At 37.0% G+C, this 26065-nt stretch overlaps 2 protein-coding genes across 9 annotated transcripts in view; one reads left to right on the top strand and one right to left on the bottom strand.

Annotated features, from left to right (window-relative positions):
- Positions 1–41: 41 nt before the first annotated feature.
- Positions 42–6180, top strand: LOC134317287 (collagen alpha-2(V) chain-like). Its single transcript, XM_062998103.1, has 14 exons — positions 42–47; positions 140–184; positions 302–400; positions 728–781; positions 2254–2361; positions 2507–2560; positions 2668–2766; positions 2838–2891; positions 3260–3358; positions 3439–3492; positions 4625–4678; positions 4777–4830; positions 5963–6016; positions 6121–6180. The coding sequence occupies exons 1-14, from the start codon at positions 42–44 to the stop codon at positions 6178–6180; spliced, it is 894 nt and encodes a 297-aa protein (XP_062854173.1).
- A 1357-nt stretch (positions 6181–7537) lies between these two features.
- gulp1b (GULP PTB domain containing engulfment adaptor 1b) overlaps positions 7538–26065 on the bottom strand; it is an 89151-nt gene continuing 70623 nt past the window's right edge. For 5 of the 8 annotated variants that reach the window (XM_062997709.1, XM_062997707.1, XM_062997712.1 and 2 more), the window contains 3 exons: positions 25822–25916; positions 10757–10868; positions 7538–7593 (listed from right to left, as the gene is read on the bottom strand). In XM_062997709.1, coding sequence (XP_062853779.1) covers positions 10758–10868; positions 25822–25916 — 206 coding nt within the window. In that variant the 3' untranslated portion in view covers positions 7538–7593; position 10757. Of the gene's footprint in view, positions 7594–9061; positions 9132–10756; positions 10869–22242; positions 23876–25821; positions 25917–26065 lie in introns of those variants that run through there. The other 3 variants (XM_062997711.1, XM_062997713.1, XM_062997708.1) reach the window with 2 other exon arrangements.

Here is a 26065-nt window from a genome sequence, read left to right as displayed (position 1 = left end):
AGGTTTGTCTGTCTGCCCTGTTTGGCCAGTCCTTATGAACTATGCCAGTGATTTTCAACATTTGTCCTTTCGGGGCCCACTCATTTACTACTAGTATGCATAAATGTTCAGGAGCAAATGCATGTGTTTTTTTTTCCAGGGGCCAGCTGGTCTGGATGGTTCTCGTGGAACAAAAGGACCATCAGTGAGTTTAAGCTATTTATTAAAAAAACTGGCATATGTATTGATTTAGGTAATTAAACTTAATTGCTGTAGTTATGTGTTGTTCTCAAGTGTGCCATCTATGATTATCTTGATGTAGGGTACACCCGGCGTGCAAGGGTTTGTTGGACTGATTGGGCAACCTGGACCACCTGGACCTCAGGGAAAAACTGGACTTGCTGGTGCCAAAGGTCAAGTGGTAATGACAAGTTTTATTTTTTTTACCAAGGCACTAGATCTTATCACAGGGGCATCATTTACATTCATCATGTCTGTGTTGTACTTTAGTAAACAAGCCTATTTTTTGTTTATTTGGGGTGGTTTAGTTGCATACTGTTACAGTATTAAAGTGTTCTTAAAATTAATATTTTTTGGTTCACCCATTTAGTGAGTTTGATTCAAAAGATTGTATTCTGTAGATTTTAATGGTATTTTATTAGTTAAAACATGACTTTCATTGTAAAAATCATTTCAAAGTCATTCTGAGTAATGATCATGCAGTCATATTGCATTCATGTTGTCATAGGGTGATGCAGGCATTCCCGGATTTAAAGGAGAACATGGAAGTAAAGGAGAAGCTGTAAGTTTAAAACATTTATTTTTGAATAATTAATTAAAATTTCTTTTGATGTCCACTGTGCTGCAGTTGTACACAGTTCTTTTTAACTGATTTTTTATTAATCACACAAAACAATACATACAACTTCCAACATGTATGAGATGCATTCATAAGTACAAAAGAAAAAAAAGTGATAACAAATAATTAAGAAAAGAGGTAATTACAGTTCTTGCATTTCAAGCATTATTGGTAACCATTTTTTGTTAAACTTATCTGATCTTAGCTGTAACCTTGCTGTAATTTTTTCCATAATGAAAACCTTTTAAACCATATCTTTCCATTGCACAATGTTGGGGGGTTGAGGTTTTAACCAACACACTGTTAGTTGTACACAATTAATGCCAACTGACAATTATGCATAAAACTTGCCTTAGTCCTCAAAGAGCTTAATTTTTGGCTAATCTTTTTCCTTATGCTGTAAGAATTCTTTATGTGCTGTTTGCAAAACTCCTAGTGAGCTGTCATATGTCTTTTATTTAACAGTGGCCTCTGTCTTGCCACTCATAAAGGACTGGTTTATGAGTGCTGCATAGATGGTTCTCCTGTCCCTGAACAAAACTTTTTGAGTGCTTCTAAATAGATTGTTGGGTTTTCTTATGTCTATGATCAAGGCCCTTCTTACTCGAATGCCTTATTTGACAGCAAATCTTGGAAGGTTCAAAGCTCTGCAAAGTTTCTTCCATTTCAAAAATTTTAAAGCCACTGTGGAACACTCAGATATGGTTTTATATATTGTTTTGTCCGGCTTTATGCCTTGCCACAATTCAATTACAAGAGATCCACATGCAGATCTTCATTCATGACTTCATTCACAACTTCATACACTTGAACTTGTCTTGTGCAGTTAAAAAGATGCAGTCGGCTACTGCACACTTGTCAGAGGGGGGTGTGTGTTAGTCACAGCTCTCCTGGGTCAAGTGTGGAAGTCAGCAGCAGTCAAGAAATACAATTGTGTAATTGGACATGACTAGGTTGGGAGAAAAATTGGGTAAAATGCAAATAAAAAATATACAGAGCAGATGTTTTCTCATATTAAATATACTGGAGTACATGAACTATATAGATTTAAAATGAGTTACTAAATGTTGTAACTAAATGTACTAGCACTTCTTAGTCCATGCATTTAATATATACAACTTAATTTAAAATGGAAAGTATAACCTTTATTGCTTGTGAACAATTTTTACACATCCTCTTCACACAATATTTTTAAACATCTAATTACTGACTTATGCGGACTGTGAGCTTTTCCATAATCACATTATTCAAATCACATAAACCTGCTGATCAAATTACTTTCAGTTTCTTTACCTATATAGTTACTGTGTAAATGCTCCCAGAATTTCCTATATCTAGTAATTTACACGTTAACTACACTTTAATTGTTAATAGGTAGTTAATTGCTGTTTTGTTAAAGCTTGTCTGTGTCACAGGGACAATATGGAATTCAAGGAGAGATGGGTTCAATGGGAGAGGAAGGTAAACGGGGCCCAAGAGGTGATCCAGGTTCCATGGGACCACCTGGCTCTCCAGGAGAAAGAGTAAGGAAAATTATTAACTGATTTGCCATAACCATTATAAATTGTTAATTATTGTACATCACAGAGGATTGCAGTTTGCAAGATGTTGAATCTGGTATATTGTTTAGTAAAACCAAAAAAAACACATTTGTTTTCTGTTATTTAGGGAGCCCCAGGTATTCGTGGTTTCCCAGGTGCTGATGGTTTACCTGGACATAAGGTAAAAGATTCAATCATTTATATAAAAATAATTTACCCAACTACATTTATCATGCTTTTATATTATTGCTTGATAGCCTAAGGATTTTGCTATTATTTTGCCACTAGGGTGCCCAAGGTGATCGTGGCATAGGAGGCACTTCAGGAGGTAAAGGCGCTTTGGGTGATCTTGGTCGGCCAGGTGAACCAGGGCTTCCAGGTGCAAGGGTAAGAAATGACCAATAACCTCTTTTCTCCTAATGTATGTTGCCATTACACTCATATTTTTACCTCTGCAGGGTCTGAGTGGTGTTGCTGGAGCCCATGGACCAGATGGAAAAATTGGACCTCAGGTAACATAAGCTCATCAGGACTTTAAAAGGCACAATTATTAATAAATGAATTTTATTATTGTTAATAAATGCATGAGAACAAAACATTTTTTTGGGCAGTTGCATAATAAAGAAGCTATGTTGCTTAAGATAAAAGCACACAGACAAGTGTGTGTGTGTGTGTGTGTGTGTTTGGGGGTGGGGGGGTTGGGGGGTTATGCAAACTCCACACAGAAAGGACCCTGACTGCTCCATCTGGGAATCAAATCCAGGACCATCTCGCTGTAGGGCAACAGTGCTACCCATTTTTACCCGTGCCGTCCCACAATTGTACTTAAATACTGGTGTATTATATCTATAATATTACCATTTTTGACTCTCCTTTACAGGGAGCAGCTGGAGATGATGGTAGTCCTGGACCTGCTGGGTCCAGCGGAGGTAGAGGCTCATCAGGGATAATGGGTCTGCCTGGTCCAAAAGGCTTCAGTGTAATTCATCAACAACTTTACAAAACAATCTGTATTCTGTATATGTTTTTCTTAGCTAATTCATTGGTTTTAAAATTTAGGGGGATCCAGGAAAAACAGGAGAGGCTGGAACACCAGGAGGACCAGGACAAAGAGTGAGTATTGTCGAATGTCAACGCTTATAATGATTTATTATTCACTTTCTTTAACCAAATAGTATACAAAAGTTTGGACATCTCTGTCTAATTAAATATTTTATTAATAAAAAAGAAGAATTAAGCACAACCTCTGCAGCAAACGTTTTACATTTTTAATGATTTAATGAAATCTGCATAGAAAAACCATCAAAACTGAACCTTACCTTTAAACTAATTGAAAAAGAGTGTCTTTTTCACAGTATGCAAAGCAATACAAGACTGTAGATTGAGAAACAAGAGCTGTGCACTAATAAAAAAAACTCCTTGGGCACAATCACTAAAGACATCTCAAGGATAATTAAAGCAAACATGATGCACCTGTCCACAATTTAGAGTACAGCAAAGGGTATGAATATTTTATATTTTATAATTATAGATGAACTTAAGAAGTGCTCAGAAGACAATATTTGCTTTCCACCGGTTTTTTCTTCACTCTTGGCATAAAAATTCAAGCAGCTCAGCTTTGTTTGATAGCTTGTGACCATCCATTGTCCTCTTCCTTTTGTTAGTGGGGTTCAGGTCTAGAGTTTTGGTGTCATAAAAGGATCTTGATCTGGTGGTCTTCCGTCCACACCTTGATTGACCTGGCTTTGTTGCATGAAGCATTGTCCTTAGAGTCAAAACACAGTCCAGAGTTAAGAAACACAAGTCTGCCTGATTCCAGCTTTGCTGAAGCACCCCAGATTATCTCAATCCTCGACCACTGTGGCTTTATGCTTCTCCTCGTCTCTGTCTAACAGTTGGGCCAAACTGAAAGCATTTAGACTAATATTTGGGCCAAGCTGAAAATTGAACTCATCAGAGAGGATAACCATACCTTAGGAGATAAACACTGGAATGGAATGGCTTCCATACATGTAAAGATACTAATGTAAGAAAAAAAGCTGTGGTCTCTTAATTTTTTATACAAATAAACTGCATTTTTTTAAGTGTTTTCCACAGATACTACTTCAAGTTATTAAAAATTAACCAACTGGGGGGCCTAAATGTTTGCATAGAACTATAGTATGAATATAGACAATTATAAATACATTTTATTAAAAAAAAAAGTTAAAATCACTATTATGGAAATTGTGTCTTACTCTCACAGGGTCCCAATGGAAAAGATGGAGAGGAGGGGGCTGCAGGACCCCATGGACCACCTGTAAGTGTGTTATGTTTGTCATGATGTTTTAGGTTACAGATGTATTTATTTGTTTGTACTATTTTCTTACAGATCTAAATATGTGATTATGTTTACAGGGTCCTGCTGGAAAAAGAGGTGAACAGGGAGCTCCTGGTCTCATAGGCTTTCAGGTATGTAAACTAAATCAAGAACTGTGCTCCACTTTTCCAATAAACACGCAAATAAACAAAACTGAAACTGTACTGAAACTTATATGACTGACGTAATTTATTGCACATGTACATGATCTTGTAAATGGTACAGGATCTGCGATGCTCCTGCTGCTAAAATTATTTAATGGTGCAATTTGTTAGTGTTCTGTATGTTTTCTTGAGAACCTTTTCTAGGGTATTATTGTTGTTTTTTTTGTCAGTCTGTGGTTTGTTAATAATAACTACCGTATTTTCCGCACTATAAGGCGCACCTAAAAGCCTTAAATTTTCTCAAAAATCTGCCGTGCGCCTAATAATCCGGTGCGCCTTATGTGTGCACTGAGTTCCAAAATCTGTAAAAATGTTGTTGTGCGACTTTGGTAAGCGCTCCGTTTGATTGACTATCGGACCATTTCCCGCTGACACAGGGACGTAATACGTACACTACGTACGCTGGCAGCGATAAACCAATCAGAGAACATTACGTAATACGTACGTACGTACGCTTACCTCCGCCACGCCTCCTTTGCTTCCGTTACCTTTTTTTTGTAGACCGTATGTTTTAGCATGCGCCTTATAATACGGTGCGCCTTATGTATGTGTTAAGTACAGAAATAGACCCCGTAATTGAGACTGCGCCTTATAATCCGGTGCGCCTTATAGTGCGGAAAATACGGTACTAGATATTCATATACCAGTAGACAAAATTAGTAGGTATACAAAGAAACAAATAATGCTGTAGTGTTTTTTGCAACTTTTACTGAGTGTATTGATGCCGTGCTTGTCTGTGTTATAGATGTATACTGCAGTTGCATTTTAATAAGATTGTCAATGAGTAGGCAAATGCATTTTTAAATACAGCCCTTTAATTAGTGGTTAGAGAGCTACATTTGCAATGCAGAAAATTCACAAACTTGTGGTGTTTCTTTCATACACCAGGGGCTAATTACAGTATAGCACCTTAATAAAGCTGTTTTGCAGTCAAATTGCATTCATGACAGCATCACAGTAGACCTGAATTTTGAACTTTCAGTTGATATGGAAGCATGAGCTTAATTCTTTAAGCAATCAATCACTTTGGTGCATTTTAAAATTAAAATGAATTTTTTAGGGCTTACCTGGATCCTTAGGACCACCTGGAGAGCCAGGGAAGCCAGGTGATGAAGTAAGTGCAGCACTTTTTTTGTCTTTCCGACATATTCTGCTAAAATATGGTTTTCTATACATTGGATATGTAAACTGCCATAACAATGTGATGTTACTTTTTAGGGACTTAGTGGAGAAATGGGACCTGTTGGTCAGATTGGTCCAAGAGTAAGTTTATACTAAATCAGCATTTCTTGGTTACAACATTACCATGCATATACTGTATAATATTACAGACCTATTATTTGCCCCTTAGGGAGAGCGTGGGGGCCCAGGAGAGAGAGGAACAATAGGACCGAATGGCCTTCCAGGGTCTAAGGGAAGTCCTGGGGCACCAGGACATGATGGACCTAAGGTTAATCACTAAGACTTACAACAGAACATGAAAACACTAGTGGATAAATGATAATGATAATGCATATGCTATGATAGCATAAAGGAATAGCTCTAAAGTGACAGATACAATAACCAGTGATGCACACCAATGCCACTACATTGGTGTTTTGACTTCAAATTAGACTTGTTGAAGTCTAAATTTAAAGAAAAAAATTGCAAAAGGGAGTAAAAGTGAACACATTAAATTGCTATTGAAAAATAAAAGTAGCACAAATAAACCTGAATACATCACCACAAATTGGTTAGCTAATCAGGTGCACTAATAGAGACTAATTTTGCTAGTTGCTAGTTATCTTCCACTAATCTGTGTATATTGTAGAATTTGTAGAAATAATATTTCTGGTGTGACAAAGCAATTAAAAAATCAAAATGCAATTTGAATTGACTGTAAACTGTTGGCTGCTGTCATCAGTTTGTTACTGCTGACCATGTATAATTAATTATTAAGTCAATTGCTGTTATACTCCCTAAAGTGACTTTTTGACCACATGTCTGGCTATCTTTGTTTTTTTATTTGTCCTTGTATTTTATTTATTTATACCTGTTTATTTATAACAGGTATAATGCTACATCTCTGCTATGTTGGCTACCCTGTTAATGTGTGTTTTTTATGTCTTTCAGGGTAGTGCAGGACCGGCAGGAAAAGTCGGAGAACCAGGCCCACCCGGGCTGCAGGGAATGCCTGGAGAAAGGGGGACTCCAGGCCCTGGGGGACCCAAAGGAGAACGGGTAAGTGTGACTTAACAGCTTGAACTAAAAAATTTAAAATGAACTTCATAAAGCCTAAAGCATTTTTGATTTTACAGTCTACTAGTGGCTTTTTAGTTTTTTTTGTTATTTTTCACAATTTACAATTGTAAATGACTAAGCGTTTAAGCATGATTTAAACACTGACTTCACAAACAACCCCACTGCGCTGACCTAAAGAAGCATCTTTAAGAAGTGCAATACAAGGCTTAAACAATGTTTAAAAGCATCCCGGATCTGGTATCTTGATTATTTTAAAATCCTGTCTGAATGTTTCAGGGTGGAACAGGTATGGCAGGAGCTGAGGGAGCTGCTGGTGCTGACGGTGCACGTGTAAGTAATGTCAATATCTACAATATTAACACATTGTATTTTACTCAACAATGAAAGCAACCTTACCGTTTTTGCAGGGTCTTACTGGATCTGTTGGACCCACTGGACCTGTTGGACCACCTGGAGAAAAGGTAACACAGTCCTACTAAACCTGCTTGCTATTTTATTATTTGTTTATTCTAACCTATGACATTGTACATTGCCATGAGTTGTAAAATTCTGTTTCTCATTTTTGACTGAATAAATTTTTTTTAGGGAGAGACAGGTCCCAAAGGACCTTCTGGACCACCAGGTTCCAGAGCATCAGCTGTAGGTGTCATGTTTTTTTTTTATTATTACAATAGAATGTTTTAATATAACAAAGGTTCACTGATGAGCTTATTTCACCATTGTGTATGTTAGGGCTCTCCTGGTTCCCCTGGTCCCCCTGGTCCACCTGGCTTTGCTGGTAGTCCCGTGAGTATATAAACTCATCATTCTTCCATACAGCTCCTTTCCTTCCTTTAGAAATATGGCAAATGCTGTGCTATATTTACCTACAAGAAGAGTTATGTTATTGTTCATTTTAACAGGGTCCTGATGGTCAGCCTGGTACAAAAGGTGAAGCAGGAGAGCCAGGTGCAAAGGGTGAGGCTGGAGCTTCAGGCCCACGGGGAATGTCAGGAAAGCCTGGATCTCAGGTTGGTCAAGGGAAACATTTAATGATTTAATATGTCTTAATACCAGTGATTTGTACATTGATCTTAGCCCCCATCATTGAAACTGATTTCTGTTCACACAAAATACCTATAAATTGGCATTAAATTATGTTTAAATGTATTCTATTGGACATGTAACAGGTCTGAGCGGACCTACAGAACTTATAATGTCCTAATGGTGAAGCAATGAAGTTTAAGCTCCTGTCCATCACTGGAAGAGCACTTTGAAACATTTGTTGATGTGTTTTTTGTAGGGAGGTGTGGGTATAACTGGACTGAAAGGAGCCAGAGGAAGTCAGGGATCTGTTGTAAGTCTTACATTGAAGGTTTTTCATGATACGCTCAAAAATGTCATTCTCTTGGACTCAGTACTATTTTTGTATGTCTGTAGGGCTCTAGTGGTTTTCCAGGATTACCAGGGGGAGTGGGTCAACCTGGCTCTGCTGTAAGTGCTTCCAAAGCAGTGTTTCACTTGCAACCCAGCATGTGTTAATCTTTCTCTTATCCTGTTGTTCTTTTATTTAACTGATAAAAAAGTACACTAACAAACCTAACTGTATTTTGTTTTTAAATAAAATAAAATCAATATAATGCAACACACTCAAAAAAAGTTGATGCGGAGGGGGGTTCCACAGGTAGCAGTTTAACTGGTAACAGGTGAGGTCGTGAAGATTGAGTATAAAAGGAGCATCCACAAATAGGCCTAATTCTAAATTCTACAATGTACAACAGCAGTTTTTATTGCATTTTAGAAAGTGTCTTAACTTTTCTGGAAATGGGGTTTGTATTATCGGCATAATGAGTTTTGGTTTTGAACTGACTGTCTTTCTTGCCAGGGTCCAGTTGGAGAGGCTGGTCCACAAGGTCCCCCTGGAAAGAAGGGTGAACCTGGAGTACCAGGAGAACCTGGTGGCCCTGGACGTCAAGGAGAGCGTGGAAACCTGGGACCTGCTGGAAGCCCTGGAGATAAAGGCAATTCTGGAGAAGATGGCCCATCGGTAAGCAAGATGCAGTTTGTAGTTTAACCAGCTTTTGACTGTTACAGGAAATGGGACTATATAGCTAAAATTATGGTATGCGTAATTTTTTTTATCACTGTTATCAAGTGTACAACAAGCCTGAACATAAAATACAATTACAATTACAAATACACTCCCATATCACAGTGGACACTTATGTTTTTGCCCACAAAACAGCAACTCCTACTGTTTGTTTGGGGCACATAGCATATAGTTGGTCCTCAGAACAACAGGGCTCCCTGTGCTGTCCTTTGCAAAGAAGCATTGAGGGTAGATATCTACAGGTTTCAAGTACTTTAGTTCCTTAGTAATTTTATTCATATCATTTTAAGTTGTTAAAGCATTTATTGTACATTTTAGGTACACCCACACCCACTTTCATTTGGCATTTTATCAGCTACACAGTTTGTACAAGACATTTATCAATAAAAAGAAACCACAAGACCAACTTTGACAGAATTTTGTGTGTCTGTAACAGGGCGGGTCACGCCTTGCTACTAAAGCATAAGGTGTAGCCTCGCACCTGCAAGAATGAAAATAAACCCAAGTGCAGGATGTTAACCAAGTGTGAACAATACTGTGGCTGAAAAGCCATAAAAAGGGGTCACCAATATAACAGAAATAAAGTAACAAATGAAAGACACAAAAACATCTGCAGCATACAAAGGAAAAAGTGGAAAGAAAAGGGATAGTGCAGAACTGAGAATTACCTGAGAATTGCTTGTCACAAACTGTTCTGTTAAAAAACAGAAAAGATAGGGAACCCTCAAAACAAGCTGAGACTGGCAATACAGGAGTGATACCTAAACCTTTGTGTGGGGTCAGCATAACGGTTGGGGCTTTATATGCCAGCTTTATACACCAACAAAAAAAACAGACCAAACCAAGCCCAGTATCATGGCTCCAGAGAAAAAGCAGTTTCTGTATAGAAATGCTGGCAATTCTGTGAGAGAGAAACTGTGATATATAGAAACACTCCCACCTTATGCAAATTAATGTTCAATGAGGCGCAGGTGATCTTCCATTTAAGAGAAACTTACAGATTAATAACCTGTGCCTCCTTGTCCCCTCTGTAGGCCATAACTGGCATGGCAGATGAAGCAAGATTCTGCAACTGATTTTTTGAAAATAGTCCTTGAACCTGCAATTTTTAGTACCAAACTGTCATTAGTATGGTCAGTGCCAGCACTTTGCTGCAAATGATCCACCACCAAAATAAGATATGGTCAGCAATGGTCTTGTGATGCTCCCTATTATTTGGACTGGACATTATATGAGGACTACAGTCAGTAATTCAATACATACTAGATGCAAATATCTGGTTGGTGTGCCAAAAATACATCCTATAATAATCTAGTATAAATGTAAATACAATTAAATTAAAGCAGATTTCTTTAGTGTCAATTAAGTTGCATTAGGCTGGTGCATGACAGTACTAATATATTTTTGATGGACCCACCTGCCCATTTTTTCTCCCACTCTAGTAGTATCTAATTACCCAATTGCATTTCGCTACCTCTACTGCTGCGGACCTAGCCTTGGATAAATATTTTAAGTTTTTCTCACTTCAAGGGACCTGATGGACCTCCAGGACCTGCAGGAACCGCAGGGCAGAGAGGACTGGTGGGTCTGCCTGGTATGAGAGGAGAGCGTGGATTGCTGGGCCTTCCTGGACCTGCTGTAAGTATGATTAGACAATCACTATGTTACAGCTTTAGTAAAATGAACAGTAAATATAGATAGACTGTTAGCACAGATTTACATTTTATATCATCAGTTTAGTAAATGTAGCTGTCTGTCAGAAATAGCTTTACACTTGGGGTTCTCCTCATTAGTGTGTACTTCAAATCTATGGAATGTAAATCCTTAATCCATTGCAAAAAAAAACTCTCCGCCTAGGAATGAATGTACTTTCTTGCTCAGGAATGTATTTTCCTGCTCTGTTGAACCACCTGGAGTCTACTGCATCCAAAATACATACCAAGTAAAGAAGTTCAGCTGAGAAAACCAATAAACATGTTTTCACTTGGTATATTTAGAGTATCAATTTCCGCTGGTCATTTTTTAAGATAATAAAGAGTAAAAGCTGTAAACAGTTTATACACCCCCTGTCAAATACATATTTCACTGGATTACTGTGTCAGTTCTAAGTATGTACAAAAATTTGACTCATCCTGTAGGGTCCACCTGGAAAGCAAGGCACCAAGGGCCCTCAGGGAGTTAAAGGTGGCATAGGCCTGGTTGGACTACCTGGACCACTTGGGGATAGAGGAGATCCTGGCCCACAGGTTTGTCATGTCAACCACACAGAGTTTGTTTAGTTATATTGTTTTAAATGACAGAATTGTATTTGCATTGTGTTTTGCTTTGCTTTAAAAGGGTCTTGCAGGACCAGATGGAGTTACAGGCACTAATGGTGCTGCTGGAGTCAAAGTAAGTAATTCAATTATTTTCTAATAAAAATGTTATTATATGATGATGTAATGCAGGTGATTCAGCTTGTCTAATTCAATCACAATTAGGATAAATTGCTAAATGTGTTATTTTTAGGGAAATAGGGGAGATGCTGGTCCTGAGGGTCTGCCAGGAGCCCAGGGGGGTCCAGGAACCCCTGGACCAGTTGGAGCACCAGGAGGTCCTGGATTAAGAGGGGAAAAAGTAATGACCTATAAACCATATTTTACATATAACTTATAATTTCCAATGTATCATGTTTTATTTGAATTAAAATTCAAATTATGTAATTTTGTTTATTACAGGGTGCAAGAGGTCCACATGGTCCAGCTGGCCAGCCAGGCATCAGGGGCAAACAGGTTAAATATTCAAATAAACACTATAGCCAAGGGATGCACATTTTGCCAATGTCTTTTAACTGATAACTGACAGTGATTAGTTGACAGTTAACTTTATAGCTTTAACCTTAAAGCTTATAGTGTCCTGTTAATTATAAAACACATCACAGAGAACATGATAGTAATGTAGTACAATAAGATGAGCATAAACATTCTGGACAGTGCCAGTTCAACATTCAGAATACACATTTTAAACAGTCAGTAGGCATCAGTTTATTACAAGGGCCAACTAAAAATTTTCCATTTTAATTTTATTTTATTGTTTTACCACTGCTTTATCCTAAATAATCATAGTGGGTCTAGTTTTCCCAGAACCACTGGCTGCAATGCAGCAACACACCGAGACAGGACGCCCTTGATCCCAGTCGCAGTAGGTTATCGTAATTCATTGCTCCGCCACCCGGGTATGTGAATAACCAACAAGAGATTTTGAAACTGACATTGGAACATGACACTGGCTGGTGCTTTGCTTTCATTTAACCACAAAACATTAAAAGGTTGGGCAAAGTAAATTGTCCTGGCATGGAAAACCATTTGTTTATAACGATCTGTTTTAAATCATTGGTTTACATGCAACACATTTCAGCACTCTGTAGTCTCATTGTGTGAGCATATATAGAGTCTGCTTTATAGTAGCTGAGCTATTGTTGAGCCTTGATGTACATTATATCTGTTACAACTGACCAGGGCTGCTTAAGAACTGCAGAAATTTGATTACCTGATTTTTTTCTTTTAAAAGCATGTAAAAAGTATTAAACCATTTAGTACAAGCCATTGTTTACCAATTGGAATTTCATGGCTGCGTTTTTAATTTTATAGAACTGTTAGCAACTGGTGTGACTAAAATGGCTGGATTTACAAACTAGAAGATGTTCTTCTCAAACACTGTAAGAAATCAACTGAATCAGATAAAATCATTTTTCTACTGTGATCTAATTGACCATAGGGACCTCAAGGTCCTCAAGGAGATAAAGGAGGACAAGGACTTGCTGGAGAGAGGGGGCAAAAAGGTCACCGTGGATTTAGTGGACTGCAAGGTGTGCAGGGAACACCTGTAAGTATAGGATAGTAGAATAAAAACTCCTAACATTTCTTATGACATAATTTTACACATGCAGTTTAACAAGGATGGTTCTGATTATAAGATATCAACTTTTTCCTCTTAACATAGGGAGCTACTGGAGATGAAGGTGAAAGAGGAATTGTCGGACCAAGTGGTCAAAGAGTAAGTATTGTGTATATGTTACCTGTAAAAGACTACTTTGGGTTGTTATTGGCTACTGGGTACAGTATATGCAAGTTTGTTGTATTGTAAGCTTAGGTACTCATTTTGTCATTTATATGTGATTGTTATAAGTGAAATTGTTGTGGCCTTTAACAAATAGTTAAAATGCTTGACCATATATAATATTAATATAATAGTACTATATACAACACTACAAATTTAACTTTAATTTAACGTTATTTTCATTTAGAAATTAACATCATTGTAAGATTAATGAGAGAAAAGACTACCCTTATGCTGTTTCAACCAACTAGGGCAAAACAGTACAAGCAAAATGGAAAAAAAGTAATTCATTACAAAGACAGTATCATTAGAGACAGTTCACTGCTCTAACTATTTATGGGATAGAGTATAATGCTGTCCATTCAGGTTTTTCTAGGAAAATGTCCCCCAAAGTAGTATAATTTCTAAACTTTCCTGTAAATGTGAAATTGTTCTTAGCATCAAAACAAACATCGATTAAAGCAGTATGCATGTGAACCACACTGGCCCCATCCATCTATCTATCCATCTACATTATATGGTCAAAAGTATGTAGACATCCACATTGCTAACAGATATGGAAATTAAAATGAGATAAACCAAATACTTTCACTTTGTGGCAACAGTTAAGGGAAGTCCTTTTCCTATTTCAGCATAACCCGCTGTCTACAAAGTGAGGTACATTAAGACATTGTTTGTCAAGTTTGGTGTGGAAAAACTCCAGTGGCCATCACAGTGCCCTGACCTCAGCTCCACTGACCATCTTTGGGATAAATTGGAATGTCACTTATGAGTCAGGCCAACAGCAGTGCCTGACTTTACAAACACTGTTTTCACTAAATGGGCACAAATAAAACAAAGTCTGTTTTATTCACTAAGGGTAGATGGGTATCTTTAAATGAATGCCTATGTTTTTGAAATTGGATAAGCTCAGGTTTTGAAGTTATGAGCGCTTCAAAAAGTAGTCCCACATTTTAAAGGACTGATTATACAGCTCTAGATCTTTGTAAATAATTTGTTTATTGTATTTCAACAAAATAATAAACCAGGCATTTATTGTCTACCTTAGTACATAAAAATAGTAAATTCTCTGTTATTCACACTGTAACTAATGTTTTTGTCTTTGTCTTGTAGGGACCTCAAGGACCTGTCGGACCCCCTGGTAAGGAAGGTGAAACAGGTGCTACTGGACCATTGGGGTCACCTGGGTCTCGGGGCACTTCTGGAGATATTGGACCAGAGGTGAGAAGCTTGACAGAATAGGGAATTGGCTGTTTATCTATAAAATGCAATGCATGCTTAAAGGTCTGTATATATTATCAATTAAGCCCTTTCCTCTACTGGCCTAAAATTAAAAGTAGGTTAAGAAAACATTATTTTTGTCTAAGTAAATCTATTATGAACAGTCTTTAGTTAAAACCATACACATTTTGGTTAAATAAATTTGAATGGAAGAAATATTTGACCATGTTTTAAATGTTTAGTGAATTTGTTCCTTAGTTTGACAATTTCCTTCTTTCACTTACAGTGTAGTGCACAAAACAAAATGTTCACTTTGCTTAGTAAATATATTTTACTCATGGGTTTAGGCTCAACCTTTTTATTTAAACTTTATTTTTCTATACTCTATTTAGGGCCCTCAAGGTGAACCTGGCCCTTCAGGACCCCCTGGTCCGCCCGGACCCCCCAGCGGTAACATGGATCACTTTCAACTTGGCCTTTTTGAACCTGAGACTTCAGACTCTTCCCTTCCAGAGTATAACAAGGATGAGGCAATGCCTATTAAAAGCCCTGATGTTGCTCACATGGACAGTGGTGTTCATGTCTCACTAAAGGCTCTGAGTAGTCAGTTGGACAGCATGAAGAGCCCTGATGGTAGCCGTGAGCATCCAGCACGCACCTGTCAGGACTTGAAGCAGTGCTACCCAATGAAGAAAAGCGGTGAGGAGCAGTGCTAGGCTTAGTTTTTAAAATGTGGGACTGTCATGTCCACTTTTGTGTATATCCTAACACTGCATGATGCTTGGGTTTATTAGTCATGTCTGCCTGAGATTTGCACAGTTTTGGATAAAGTAAATTATTAAGACAAGGATGTACTTCTATAAGCTAATGGGAGATTTGCCTTCCACACATAATATGCCTTGTGTACACACACACACACACACACAAGATCCCAGTAAATATGTTATTATTTTATGCAAAAATATGCAAGAAGCACATTTTTTGAGATAATGTTCAAATGACAAACAAATAAAACTGGACCTTTTGGACAACAAGGTTCTCATTAATTTGGAGAAAATATATTGAGAAAAATATAGCATGTCATAGTAAGGACAATCTACCAACAAACATGGTGGTGGTTGTGTAATGTTGTGAGGGTGCTTTACTTGTGTCAGGGCTAGGACGACTTCTATTATTAAAGAATCAAAGAATACCAGATTTCATAAGAAAACTCTTGAGCAAAGTTTAAGATCATCTGCTTGCAAAATGTAAGGTCATCTGCTTGATGTATTAAAGGTCATAACTTGAACTAAATAGTGAGAGACTATTACTAACTATCGACAGCATTTAGTTAGAGTCACTGTCTTAAAAAAGTAGTTTAACCTGTTATTAACAAAGCATTTACTTTTTAAATAAAAAAAAGTTCTGATTTACAAAATGTGTTTTTACTGTTTCTTTTCATCTAATATGTAAAAATGTGTTGCAGGTAATTACTGGATAGACCCTAATGAGGGCAGTTTAAAAGATGCCATCCAGGTGTTCTGCAATATGGAGACTGGTGAGACATGTATATCTGCCAATCCAAACAGCATTCCACGCAAAAACTGGTGGAGTACACGCTCCAGCACACCAAAACCTGTATGGTACGGAGCCACGATAAACAAAGGAATGAAGGTAAGTGTACCTTTTGGATTACAAATTTTAATTAGCCCTGCAATATTAAATTGCAGCAACTACTGCAGATACATGATCCTACACTTCAGCACAATTTACTCTAAACAATGTAAAGACAAAAGAGATTTATTTTCATTCATAATCAAAGTTATAGTTTTGATGCTTTACTTTCCTATTTGAATCGCTGTGTTTAGTTTACCTATGGAAGTAAAGAGGAATCCCCCAACACAGTGACTGTACAGCTAAGGTTCCTGCGTCTGCTTTCTAAAGAGGGAGTGCAGACCATCACATACCACTGCAAAAACAGCGTCGCCTACAGGGACGACAAGAACAACAATCTGAAAAAAGCTGCTGTTCTCAAGTCTGCAGATGGGATGGACATTAAAGCATTTGGAAATAACAGACTCAAGTACAAAGTAACTGAGGACAGCTGCTCGGTAGGTGAATTTTGAAATTTAAAGGGGAACAGCCACTTAGGCTATTTTTAGATTAGAAAGGGCTGTGTAATGCCAGAGCTTTCTTCAAAATCATTTCATGAAAAAAGAAAGCAATGATCAATCACAGTGTATCACACAGGAAATGAATGGTCTGTTGTGTTATCAGTGGAAAAGCACTTATAATAGTGACAGTCGGGTATATATTAAATGTTGGGCTGATGGTTGTTAGTCCTATTCAACATGTTAAATGCAACAGATATGATCATCCATTAGGACTTAAGTTACTTTGAAAAGGGCTGGATTGAAGCACCTCAGAAAAATAAGATCACTGGGTTAAAGTATCTCCGAAACTGCAGGGGGTGCCCATAGGCAGTTGTGGTGAGTACCCACCAACCATGAATCGCAGACAGGTTCTTGTTCGGTTAAGACTCACAGAGGACATGAAGACTATGGAATCTGGCAGAAGAACTACTCTTGCTCTTTTAAAGATGGTGATGCACACAGACATCAGACAATGCAGCAAATGCATTTGCATTGATTATTCATGGAAGATAAGGCACCAGGAATCACATACCACAGGACTCATTATAAAGTCCTGTACATTCCATGTTTCGGTAGGTCAGAACTGTTTTGACAGCATGTTAAACCTTTAAACACTGGACTTAAGAAGGAAATGTTAAGTCAGCCACACACATCTGTAAAATATGATAATAAATATTCAAACTATCAGTCAGATTTAACAATAAATATACCGTATAATTCCTGCAAACATTTCATGGCCCACATATACTGTATTACAGCAATAAGGACCTGGGTTTGATTCTCCAGCAGGGCAGACAGGGTTTTTTTTGTGTGGAGTTTGCCTGTTCCCCCAGTATCCATGTGTTTCTTTCCTTTTGGGTGCTCCAGACATGCAGTCAGGCCAATTTGAGCTACTACAAATTGCCCTGGGTGTGATTGTGTGTGTGTGTGTGTGTGTGTGTGTGTGTGTGTGTGCCCTGTGATGGACTGACAACCAGTCCTGCCTTTCACCCAATGAATCAGACCTGTTGTAACCCTGACCAGAATAAAGTAATGGTAAAACACATAATGAATAAATGATTGATTGGATAGGCGGAGTGAGGGGTGGTGGTGGTGAGGGGGTATTTCTTAATGACTGTAAATGGTGCCTGGCAGTCAAACAAATGGTGGCAGAACAAAACAAAACAAGCTTCTTACAGTTTTCTAAGCAATAACTCTTTCAAGAAGTTCTGTAAGGATAGGACAGGTAAATGCAATAACCTACGTTTATTTCAAAGTTTTGAATATCTTGAGGTTCAGTCCAGCACAGTAAAGCAGCAGTACACTTTACGTTATTTAATTATAGCCTGATCAGTTTCATATTAAAGGCAAGCAATTTAAATCCAGGCAGTGCGTAATTTAATTACAGTGTTTTTGGAACATCCACCTCCAGAGTTTACCCTAATTCTGCTTTCTCTGTTTGTGTGCCTTAGAAATCCAGCTCCGAGTGGGCCAAGACTGTGTTTGAGTATCGGACACAAAATCCATCAAAGCTTCCTATTGTGGACATGGCGCCAGTAGACGTGGGCCGAGCAGACCAGGAGTTTGGCATCGATATCGGCCCGGTGTGCTTCTCATGAAGTCTTTAAGGAAACAACCCTGTGATCCTTCAGCTACCCGCTGATACTGTGCAGCAAGCCAAAAAGCTTAACGTCAGAACTCTGCCAGTGCAGTATTTATTTTAGGACAGTTCATAAGTGCCTTGATGAGCCACAGCAGTGATTTTTTTACCTTAGCACTTTACTAAGGACTTCTACTAGCTTGGGGTGTATGAATTTATAAGAGACTGTGTGGAACTTTTAATTTATAGGTCTTTTATTACAATCCATGTGCCACTTACACTGCTGTGTAATGTCAAAAATGAGTATGATACGTTTTTAACGTTATGGCCACTTTGTTTTAATATCTGTTAATGTCTGTTTTTGTCATATTTAACAAAAGAGCAAAGGTGCTAGAGAAGTGATGCTTGAGAAATGGTGATTGGTACAATGAGTCAATGTAAATTATTACTTTATTTGAATGCTTATGAAGCTTATTTCTATTTTTTAATATCCAAAGAAAACCCCTCAGAACTTATTTGTGTTGAATTAGAAATTTAAGCTGCAAATTGGACACTACCTCGGAAAGATGGTGCTTTTATCAGTAAGGGATCATTGTATGCATTTGGAACAACTGATATTAATAGTTTTTAACTTCCCGTTAATGACCATACAGTGTCTCAATAAAGAATAATTGTATTTGTCTATGATGTAATCATTCATATGTGCATGCTTACTATAACACTATATGACTATAGGGGTCTGAACTATTTTTGTACACAATAAACCTACTTTTAAGTCAGAATAAATTAATTATGTTTTTAAAATCCCACCAAGTGGAACAGTCAAAAGTTAACATGCACTTGTAGGCAACACGTACACTATATGGCCAGAAATATGTGGACACCTGACCATGAGATGGTTGGACATCCTATTTAAAAACCATGAGCTGCCTCTTTCTTTGCAGATCATTTTTTAAAGAATGTCTGTGCAAATTTACCCATTTAATGTATCAGGCAGTGGTGTTGGACAAGAAGGTCTGGCTTGTAATATGAATTAGGGCTTTGTGCAGGCCTGTGGAGTTCCTCCACACCAAACCCATAAAAAGATTTGCACACGGGGCACAATTTTAATGGAGAAGGAACAGAAAGAACCTGTCTCAAACTCCACAAGGTCAGAAACATGTCATTTATTTCATATAATTAATTGTATCCACATGCAGTGGGTGTGGCTAAAACATCTTAAAGATTTTAAGGTGTCCACATACTTTTGGCCTCTATAATGTATGTCAATGTATGGCAGTTTCTTTTTATTTTGGTAAAATATATAATCACAGTAACTTAGATAATTTATTTTGTGTACAAAGTTTTCTAATGTTTGTTTATTAGGATTTCAACATCATCTATTACACTTTGGTTACATTCATGACAGACACGGTAGTTACTCATTATACAAGATTCATCAGGTCACAAGGTTATATCAAACACAATCATGGACAATTTAGTATCTCCAATTCACCTTACTTGCATGTCTTTGAACTGTGGGAGGAAACCGGAGCACCGGAGGAAACCCACGCAGACACGGGGAGAACATGCAAACTCCACACACCTGGGGATGGAACCCAGGACCTTCTTGCTGTGAGGCGGCAGTGCTACCCACTTAGCCACCGTGCCGCCCAGTTTTCTAATGTAATTTAACATTGTGGCTTGGCCTCCAAATATCTGGTTACTGATTATGACTAGTAACTGCTCTGTGTTAATTTCAAGTCTAGACTTATCATAGTCAGAGATGTCACTTAAAGATATTTCTAAGTAACATTATGTCCCAGGATTACAAACAATTGTCTTTAAATACAAAGAACATGGAACAGCGGCCTGTTTCCAAGGTCAGAAAAAAGTCACATTATGTTAAGAGACCATGTAAACTGGATGGTCGGAAGTAATCCAACAAAACCAAAACAGCTGGGTCTGTCATTAGTTAGAAGCTGCTGAAACGTGTGACATTTTCCACAGTCAAGACGAGCTTTATATCTTTAAAATCTAAAAGGCTGCCATGCAAGAAAGATTTTGTTTGTCTATGTAATCAGCGACAAAGTTTGAAGCAGTGGCTTATTACTGGAATTATAGCTAATATGTGAAAAAAGGTGTTTCAAATGATTTAGTCACATAACCGTTGATTTAAAATAATTTAAAAATCATTAGATGATTCAAAATGATTGAAATTTCAAGACAAACAAGTGTGTACCAACATTTGACATCAACTGTATCACTACAATATAGAAAAGATCAAGTCTGTGTGTCCATACCCATTTGGTGTAGCCTGGGACTGCTAGATTTAAGCTGGAAATGATTAATCACTGTGGCACAGCAATTATGTTGAGATTTAGCATTCTACCAATTCGCAATGGCAATTGAAAAGTTTTAATGACATTTATCATAAACCAAATTAGTTAAAATTACACAGAAAAAACATCCTTGTCAAATTGCCAGATGTGGTAGTGGCAGAATCCTGATGCATCAACAGAAGCTAATGTTTAGCTGATGGGACTTTTCCATCAGTGTTTCAGGAAACTGTAATGCCCCTGTTTTAATAAAAACATAAACTGACATCTGGCCAAATCCACCCAGAATAGCATCAATAGGACACGGTATAGGCATCAGCGTGCATATAAGCAGAATGCTAAGTGCAAAAGAGGATCTTAAAGATTATCAGGATGGTGGCAGCAGTGCCAGATTGAGTGCACCTCTCACTGTGTATTGCTACAGGAGGCTGTGTACAAAACACACTGCATTTCTCTGTTAAATGACCAAGCCAACTTGGAGTTTACTCACACACACACACACACACAGCACTAATTAATCATTAATAGAGACAATGATTGGGCATTTTATGTCCTAATTGTCCTAATTACTGAGTTCAAACAGGTGTCTCAAAGCAAAATTTCAGCATCCAGGTCCAATAAACTCAAAACCCCAAGGAAAAACGTCCAAAATCAGTTCCTGACCACACAAATGCTCTTTTCACTGAATAAGAAGAAATTCCTAAAGACACGCTCCAAAACATTATTAAAAGCCCTCCCAGAGGGTCCCTGATCCTAAGCAAGCATATGGTTAGCTGTCTCCCTGCTATTGGTATGCCAGTCAGTCATAAATTAAATAGCTGCGAAGAATGTAAATCCCAAGACATACATGTCCTTTCAAGTGCATGATTCCTGTTGACTATAATTTTTGGCTACAGAAGACTTTCTAACTCATTTCCATTTGGTGGTACTGCCATTATTTAAGGTGCTATTAATATTTAGTGAATCTTTATTATCGTATGATTGCTAGGACTGCCTCATATTGCACCTCATATTTCATACGCTACGTGAGTAAAAAATTGTAAAATCGCTAAACACAAACCTTAAATTTTGAATTTCACAGCAAGCTGCATATATCATGTGAAATGGCTAATTTCACAGTCCGTGACGCAATTTTTACGTCCGTGAATTAGGTAGGGTCCTATTACAGATCGTCTCAAGCTCTATCAAACTCTGTCATGGCTGGTCCCATGTGACTTCTCCTAACAGTTCCTCAATCATACACTTCAGATCAATTAAAGTTTACTAAAAGTACATGTACAATCTCTCAAACAAGGACAGCAATAAATGTTGACCTTTATAAACATGAAATCTAAATTCCGTTGCATCAGTACAAGTAACCTAACTGAAGTAGATACACCCTTCTGTCCTTATTAGTTAGATGTTTGTGGTCCACCAAAAGATGCCACAGAGACTGAATTTGTACCTGTAAGCAAATATTTTTAAAGCTGCTAAACATGAGAACAAATATCCTGATGGGTTTTGACCAAAAAAATCCAAAACCAACCCTTAAGTCAAAGGCAACAGCAAAAGATGTGTTTGCTGAATGATTCTTTATTTACCAAAAGTATATTGTGAAAAATCCACAGTGTAAATATTATTACAGTCATTCTGCAAAAAAGGTATTTACACAAACAGCAGGAATGCTAAAGAAGGATGTTTTTGTGTACTTAGGCATTACTGTAGAAAATGCAAACATGACTAAAAAATAAGTGGAAAATTAATCTAAAAACAGTTTATGGACCCTCCAGTTACATCAAAACTACTACTAATACTGCATCCCTTGGTATTTTTTCAACTAAAGTACAGTGTTCTGCCAAACACTACAATGACTAACCTGAAGCCCAGAAAAGAATTTACACAGTGAAGGTATGTTAATAATCTTCTTGTAGTATCATGGGACCAGACTTGAAAGAATCCTCGTTAAGAATTTTGGTTTAAAGTTGAGTGTGGAAACCCAAATTTAAATTTTGAAAAGCCAATATATTTTTAAAAATCTGGAACTAAAAGAAACACAAATTCAATACAAAACACACCTTAACATAACCAGTATATCTAGTGTGTCTAATTAGTGCAACAGCATAGTTCCACACTACATACTTACACAGTTCAGAATTCTCTTGTGGTGCATTAAAATGCTTACCAATTATGACCATAAACTGGATTCAGAAATCATTTAGACCCCTTGTGCACTTTACTGTGTTGTGGGTTTGATTTTCAATGGTTATAATTGCTATTTTACCCATCAAGCCTAACTTAATCACCTATTATGATGTTGTGAAAATGTTTTTAAAATGTTTGTAAAAATTTACAACCTTCATTTAATACTTTGTTGAAACCCCTTTTGATATCAAGTACAGCTACAGGTCTTCTTGGATTGGTCGCTACAAGCTTTCCACACCTGGATTTGGGCAGCTAGGGTTCTACTAAATTCATAGAAAAATGTGCTTAATTTCACGGACCTCGTTTTTCAAAAATCACAAATTCACGGATTTTTAAACAAAAGTGCCACATTTCATGGCAGTCATTAAATAACATTTATAAATTAAATGATAGAATAAATGGAAGCTACAATACACAGCACAGCCTACCTTAAAACAAAAATACTGTGTTTGTTTTGACACCCCTCCCTGTTCTTTTGAGCACAGACTACAGAGAGATGATCACGTGTGTAGAGAAGCACACTTTTTCACTGACTGTGGAATCCCCAAAGTGACAAAATAACAAACATTGTTAGTGCACTACACCACAGAAAAGTCTGTTACACTAACTTAATTACCGTATAATTGCTAGGACTGCCTCATATTGCACCTCATATTTCATATGCTAATGTTAAATCGCTAAACATAAACCTTACATTCTAAATTTTACAGCAAATTGCATATATCACGTCAAATGCCTCATTTCATGGTCCGTGACGCGATTTTCACATCCGTGAATTAGGATTTTATGGCAGATCCTCTCAAGCTCTGTCAAACTCTGTCATGGCTGGTCCCATGTGACTTCTCCTAACAGTTCCTCAATCATACACTTCAGATCAATTAATGTTTAGTAAAAGTACATGTATCTCACTAGGCTCGTTTTGTACAGTATAAAAATAAATTGTACACGCTGTTCTAGTGCTTTGTTAAAGTTTATACTTTATACAAAGTTTAATGTAAAATCTCTGTTTGAGTTTATACATCAACGCAAATGCTTGCCGACTTTAGCATCGACTGTCCACTTGATCCAGAGAGAAAACAGTGCCCTCCAAAGTCAGACCCATTTTGAACCCCTCCTAAAAAACATACACAAAATATTAAGACTGAGAGGTTTGCACACACTGTTTAAACCAGTATAGGGTAACATAATAATTATGAATTGTTCTGTGGATGGTCTGTATTATTCTGATATTTTAACAAACAAATATGCTAGTCACCCTTGTAAATTAACTGAAAACAATTTCTTACAAACTTAGCTTAACATGTTTAAAACAATCCAATCTAAAAAAAAGGAGTTTAGCGTAATTTTATTTTTAGAGCAGTGCATATAAAAAAAAATATCGCTTAGATTTTAAAATACGAGAAATAAAACTTTTTAATATTGCAATTTTAGATTACCAATGCATTCATACTTTGGAAAAAGTAATAAAAAAAAGTAAAGTAAAAGTAAAAAAAAAAAAAAAAAAAAAAAAAAAAAAAGAATTAAAACAAAAACTGGTTTATTAAATTGAGGTTTTTTTTTTGGCAAACTGTCTTTACCTCCCCAGAGTTCTGAGGGTCCCTCAGATTTCAGAGAATCATTACAAAACAAGGATAGGTAAATGAATGCATGTGTAGATCAGACTTGGCAATGAATTTAGCACTTGTTAAACATCCACTTATTGTTCTATATCATAGTCAGTCACTGACAATCACTTTGGTTCCCTAAAGCATGATTATGTTAAATGCTTCGGTACATCATGCTAAACATTCAGATGAGGTCTACAGCTCTGAGTGAAGGACAGACTGCGTGTTCTGCATGTGAAATCATTCATGCTCAGCATCACTAATGAAAAACACAAAGGCTTTGATTGCAATTGTGAACACATTCAACTCTAAAATGCTTCTGAGTGGAAAAGAGAATGGGATATGACATTGCTGATGTACAAAAACACAAACATTTTACAAACCATCTCTGCCGCTGCAAGGGTAATGGGAAACAGGGGTGAGAAAAACAGCAAGGTAATTTAGTTATTCCTTTGGGAATAGGCATACATCATAAATTAGTGATGTACATTGTACTGTATTTAAATAAACAAATATTCACTATTAACATTATTTTTTATTTTTCAAAAAAAGACAAAAAATTTTACCTTTAAAAGTAAATACTTTAAATAGGTCTGTGTCATAACACTGCATTCATACTACTTCTGTGGTTATAATATGGTTTGCTGGAGTCTCAGAGCCTTGGAAAGACCTTTGCAAGTGCTGCTTGTTAAGAACTTTTAACCCAAAGTCAAATGCATTTCTGAAAGTATTCTTTAAATGATGTTTTGATTTAACAGAGCTGGCAGTATTCAAGCCTGAGGTGTGTTTGGTATAAGTAAACCCAACTGATTAATTATATTTCTTTACTAAGTGACCAAGCTGGCATTTACTTTTTCACACAGGGCATGTTAGCGTTGGTTAACCTTTTTATTGTCATAAATTAAATGATCGTTAAAAACTGTTTTTTTATTTGTTACAAAACCCTGTAATAAATATGCAAAAACTGAAGAAATGACATAAAGGCAAATACTTTTTTAGGGCACTGCATATTCCACTTTTAGTCTCTCATATTTTTTGGGGTGTTTATTGGTGTCAAAAACAAAACAACGCTACAAATAATAATAAATTAATTAAAAAATTTAAATATTACATTCAAATTATGCTGGCAATATCTTAACAAATCCACCCAAGCCAACAACCTGGTTATTTTCTTTTATCTATTGATATACTAGCTGCCAATAATACTTGATGTTGACAGATATTTTTTTCTGTTCATAATTAAAGCTACTGGCACAAGATATCATAATTCTTGCATACATTAGAAATTGAGTCATAATCCCACTTAAGTGTGAGTGCTTTTTTATTTCATAGAACATGTAACCTGACCTACTAACATTAAATGTGTTTATGTGTAATACCAGTATAAACTCCTGTCCTATAATAAAATTACATTTTGTTTAAAAATGTTCAGTTAAGCGTAAACTAATGAACTCACCTGCATCTCATCTAGTTTGGACTGGATATCTGGAGAGTAGTCTGCAGGACTGCTGGTAAAAGGGTCAAAAGGAACAGCTCCAAACAGATCTATACCTGCAGGACAGACAGACTGGAAGATCATGCTTTGTTTCTTATACATCAGGTCAAAAGTCCTTTATTTTACTTAAACCATAGCAACTTGCCAGCAAGCAAACATTCTGGGGCAGCATGGTAGAAAGAAACACTTTTATTTGGAGTGAATT

Source organism: Trichomycterus rosablanca, chromosome 6, assembly GCF_030014385.1.
Source record: "Trichomycterus rosablanca isolate fTriRos1 chromosome 6, fTriRos1.hap1, whole genome shotgun sequence".
Classification (NCBI taxonomy): domain Eukaryota; kingdom Metazoa; phylum Chordata; class Actinopteri; order Siluriformes; family Trichomycteridae; genus Trichomycterus; species Trichomycterus rosablanca.
The sequence above is the reverse complement of the archived record's forward strand: the minus strand, read 5'-3'. Positions and strand labels throughout refer to the sequence as shown.

Excerpts from the sequence above, each read along its gene's own strand:
- LOC134317287 (XM_062998103.1), top strand. Across the intron at positions 185-301 it reads GTGGAACAAAAGGACCATCA|GGTACACCCGGCGTGCAAGG; the intron begins GTGAGTTTAAGC and ends ATCTTGATGTAG. Across the intron at positions 401-727 it reads CTGGTGCCAAAGGTCAAGTG|GGTGATGCAGGCATTCCCGG; the intron begins GTAATGACAAGT and ends ATGTTGTCATAG.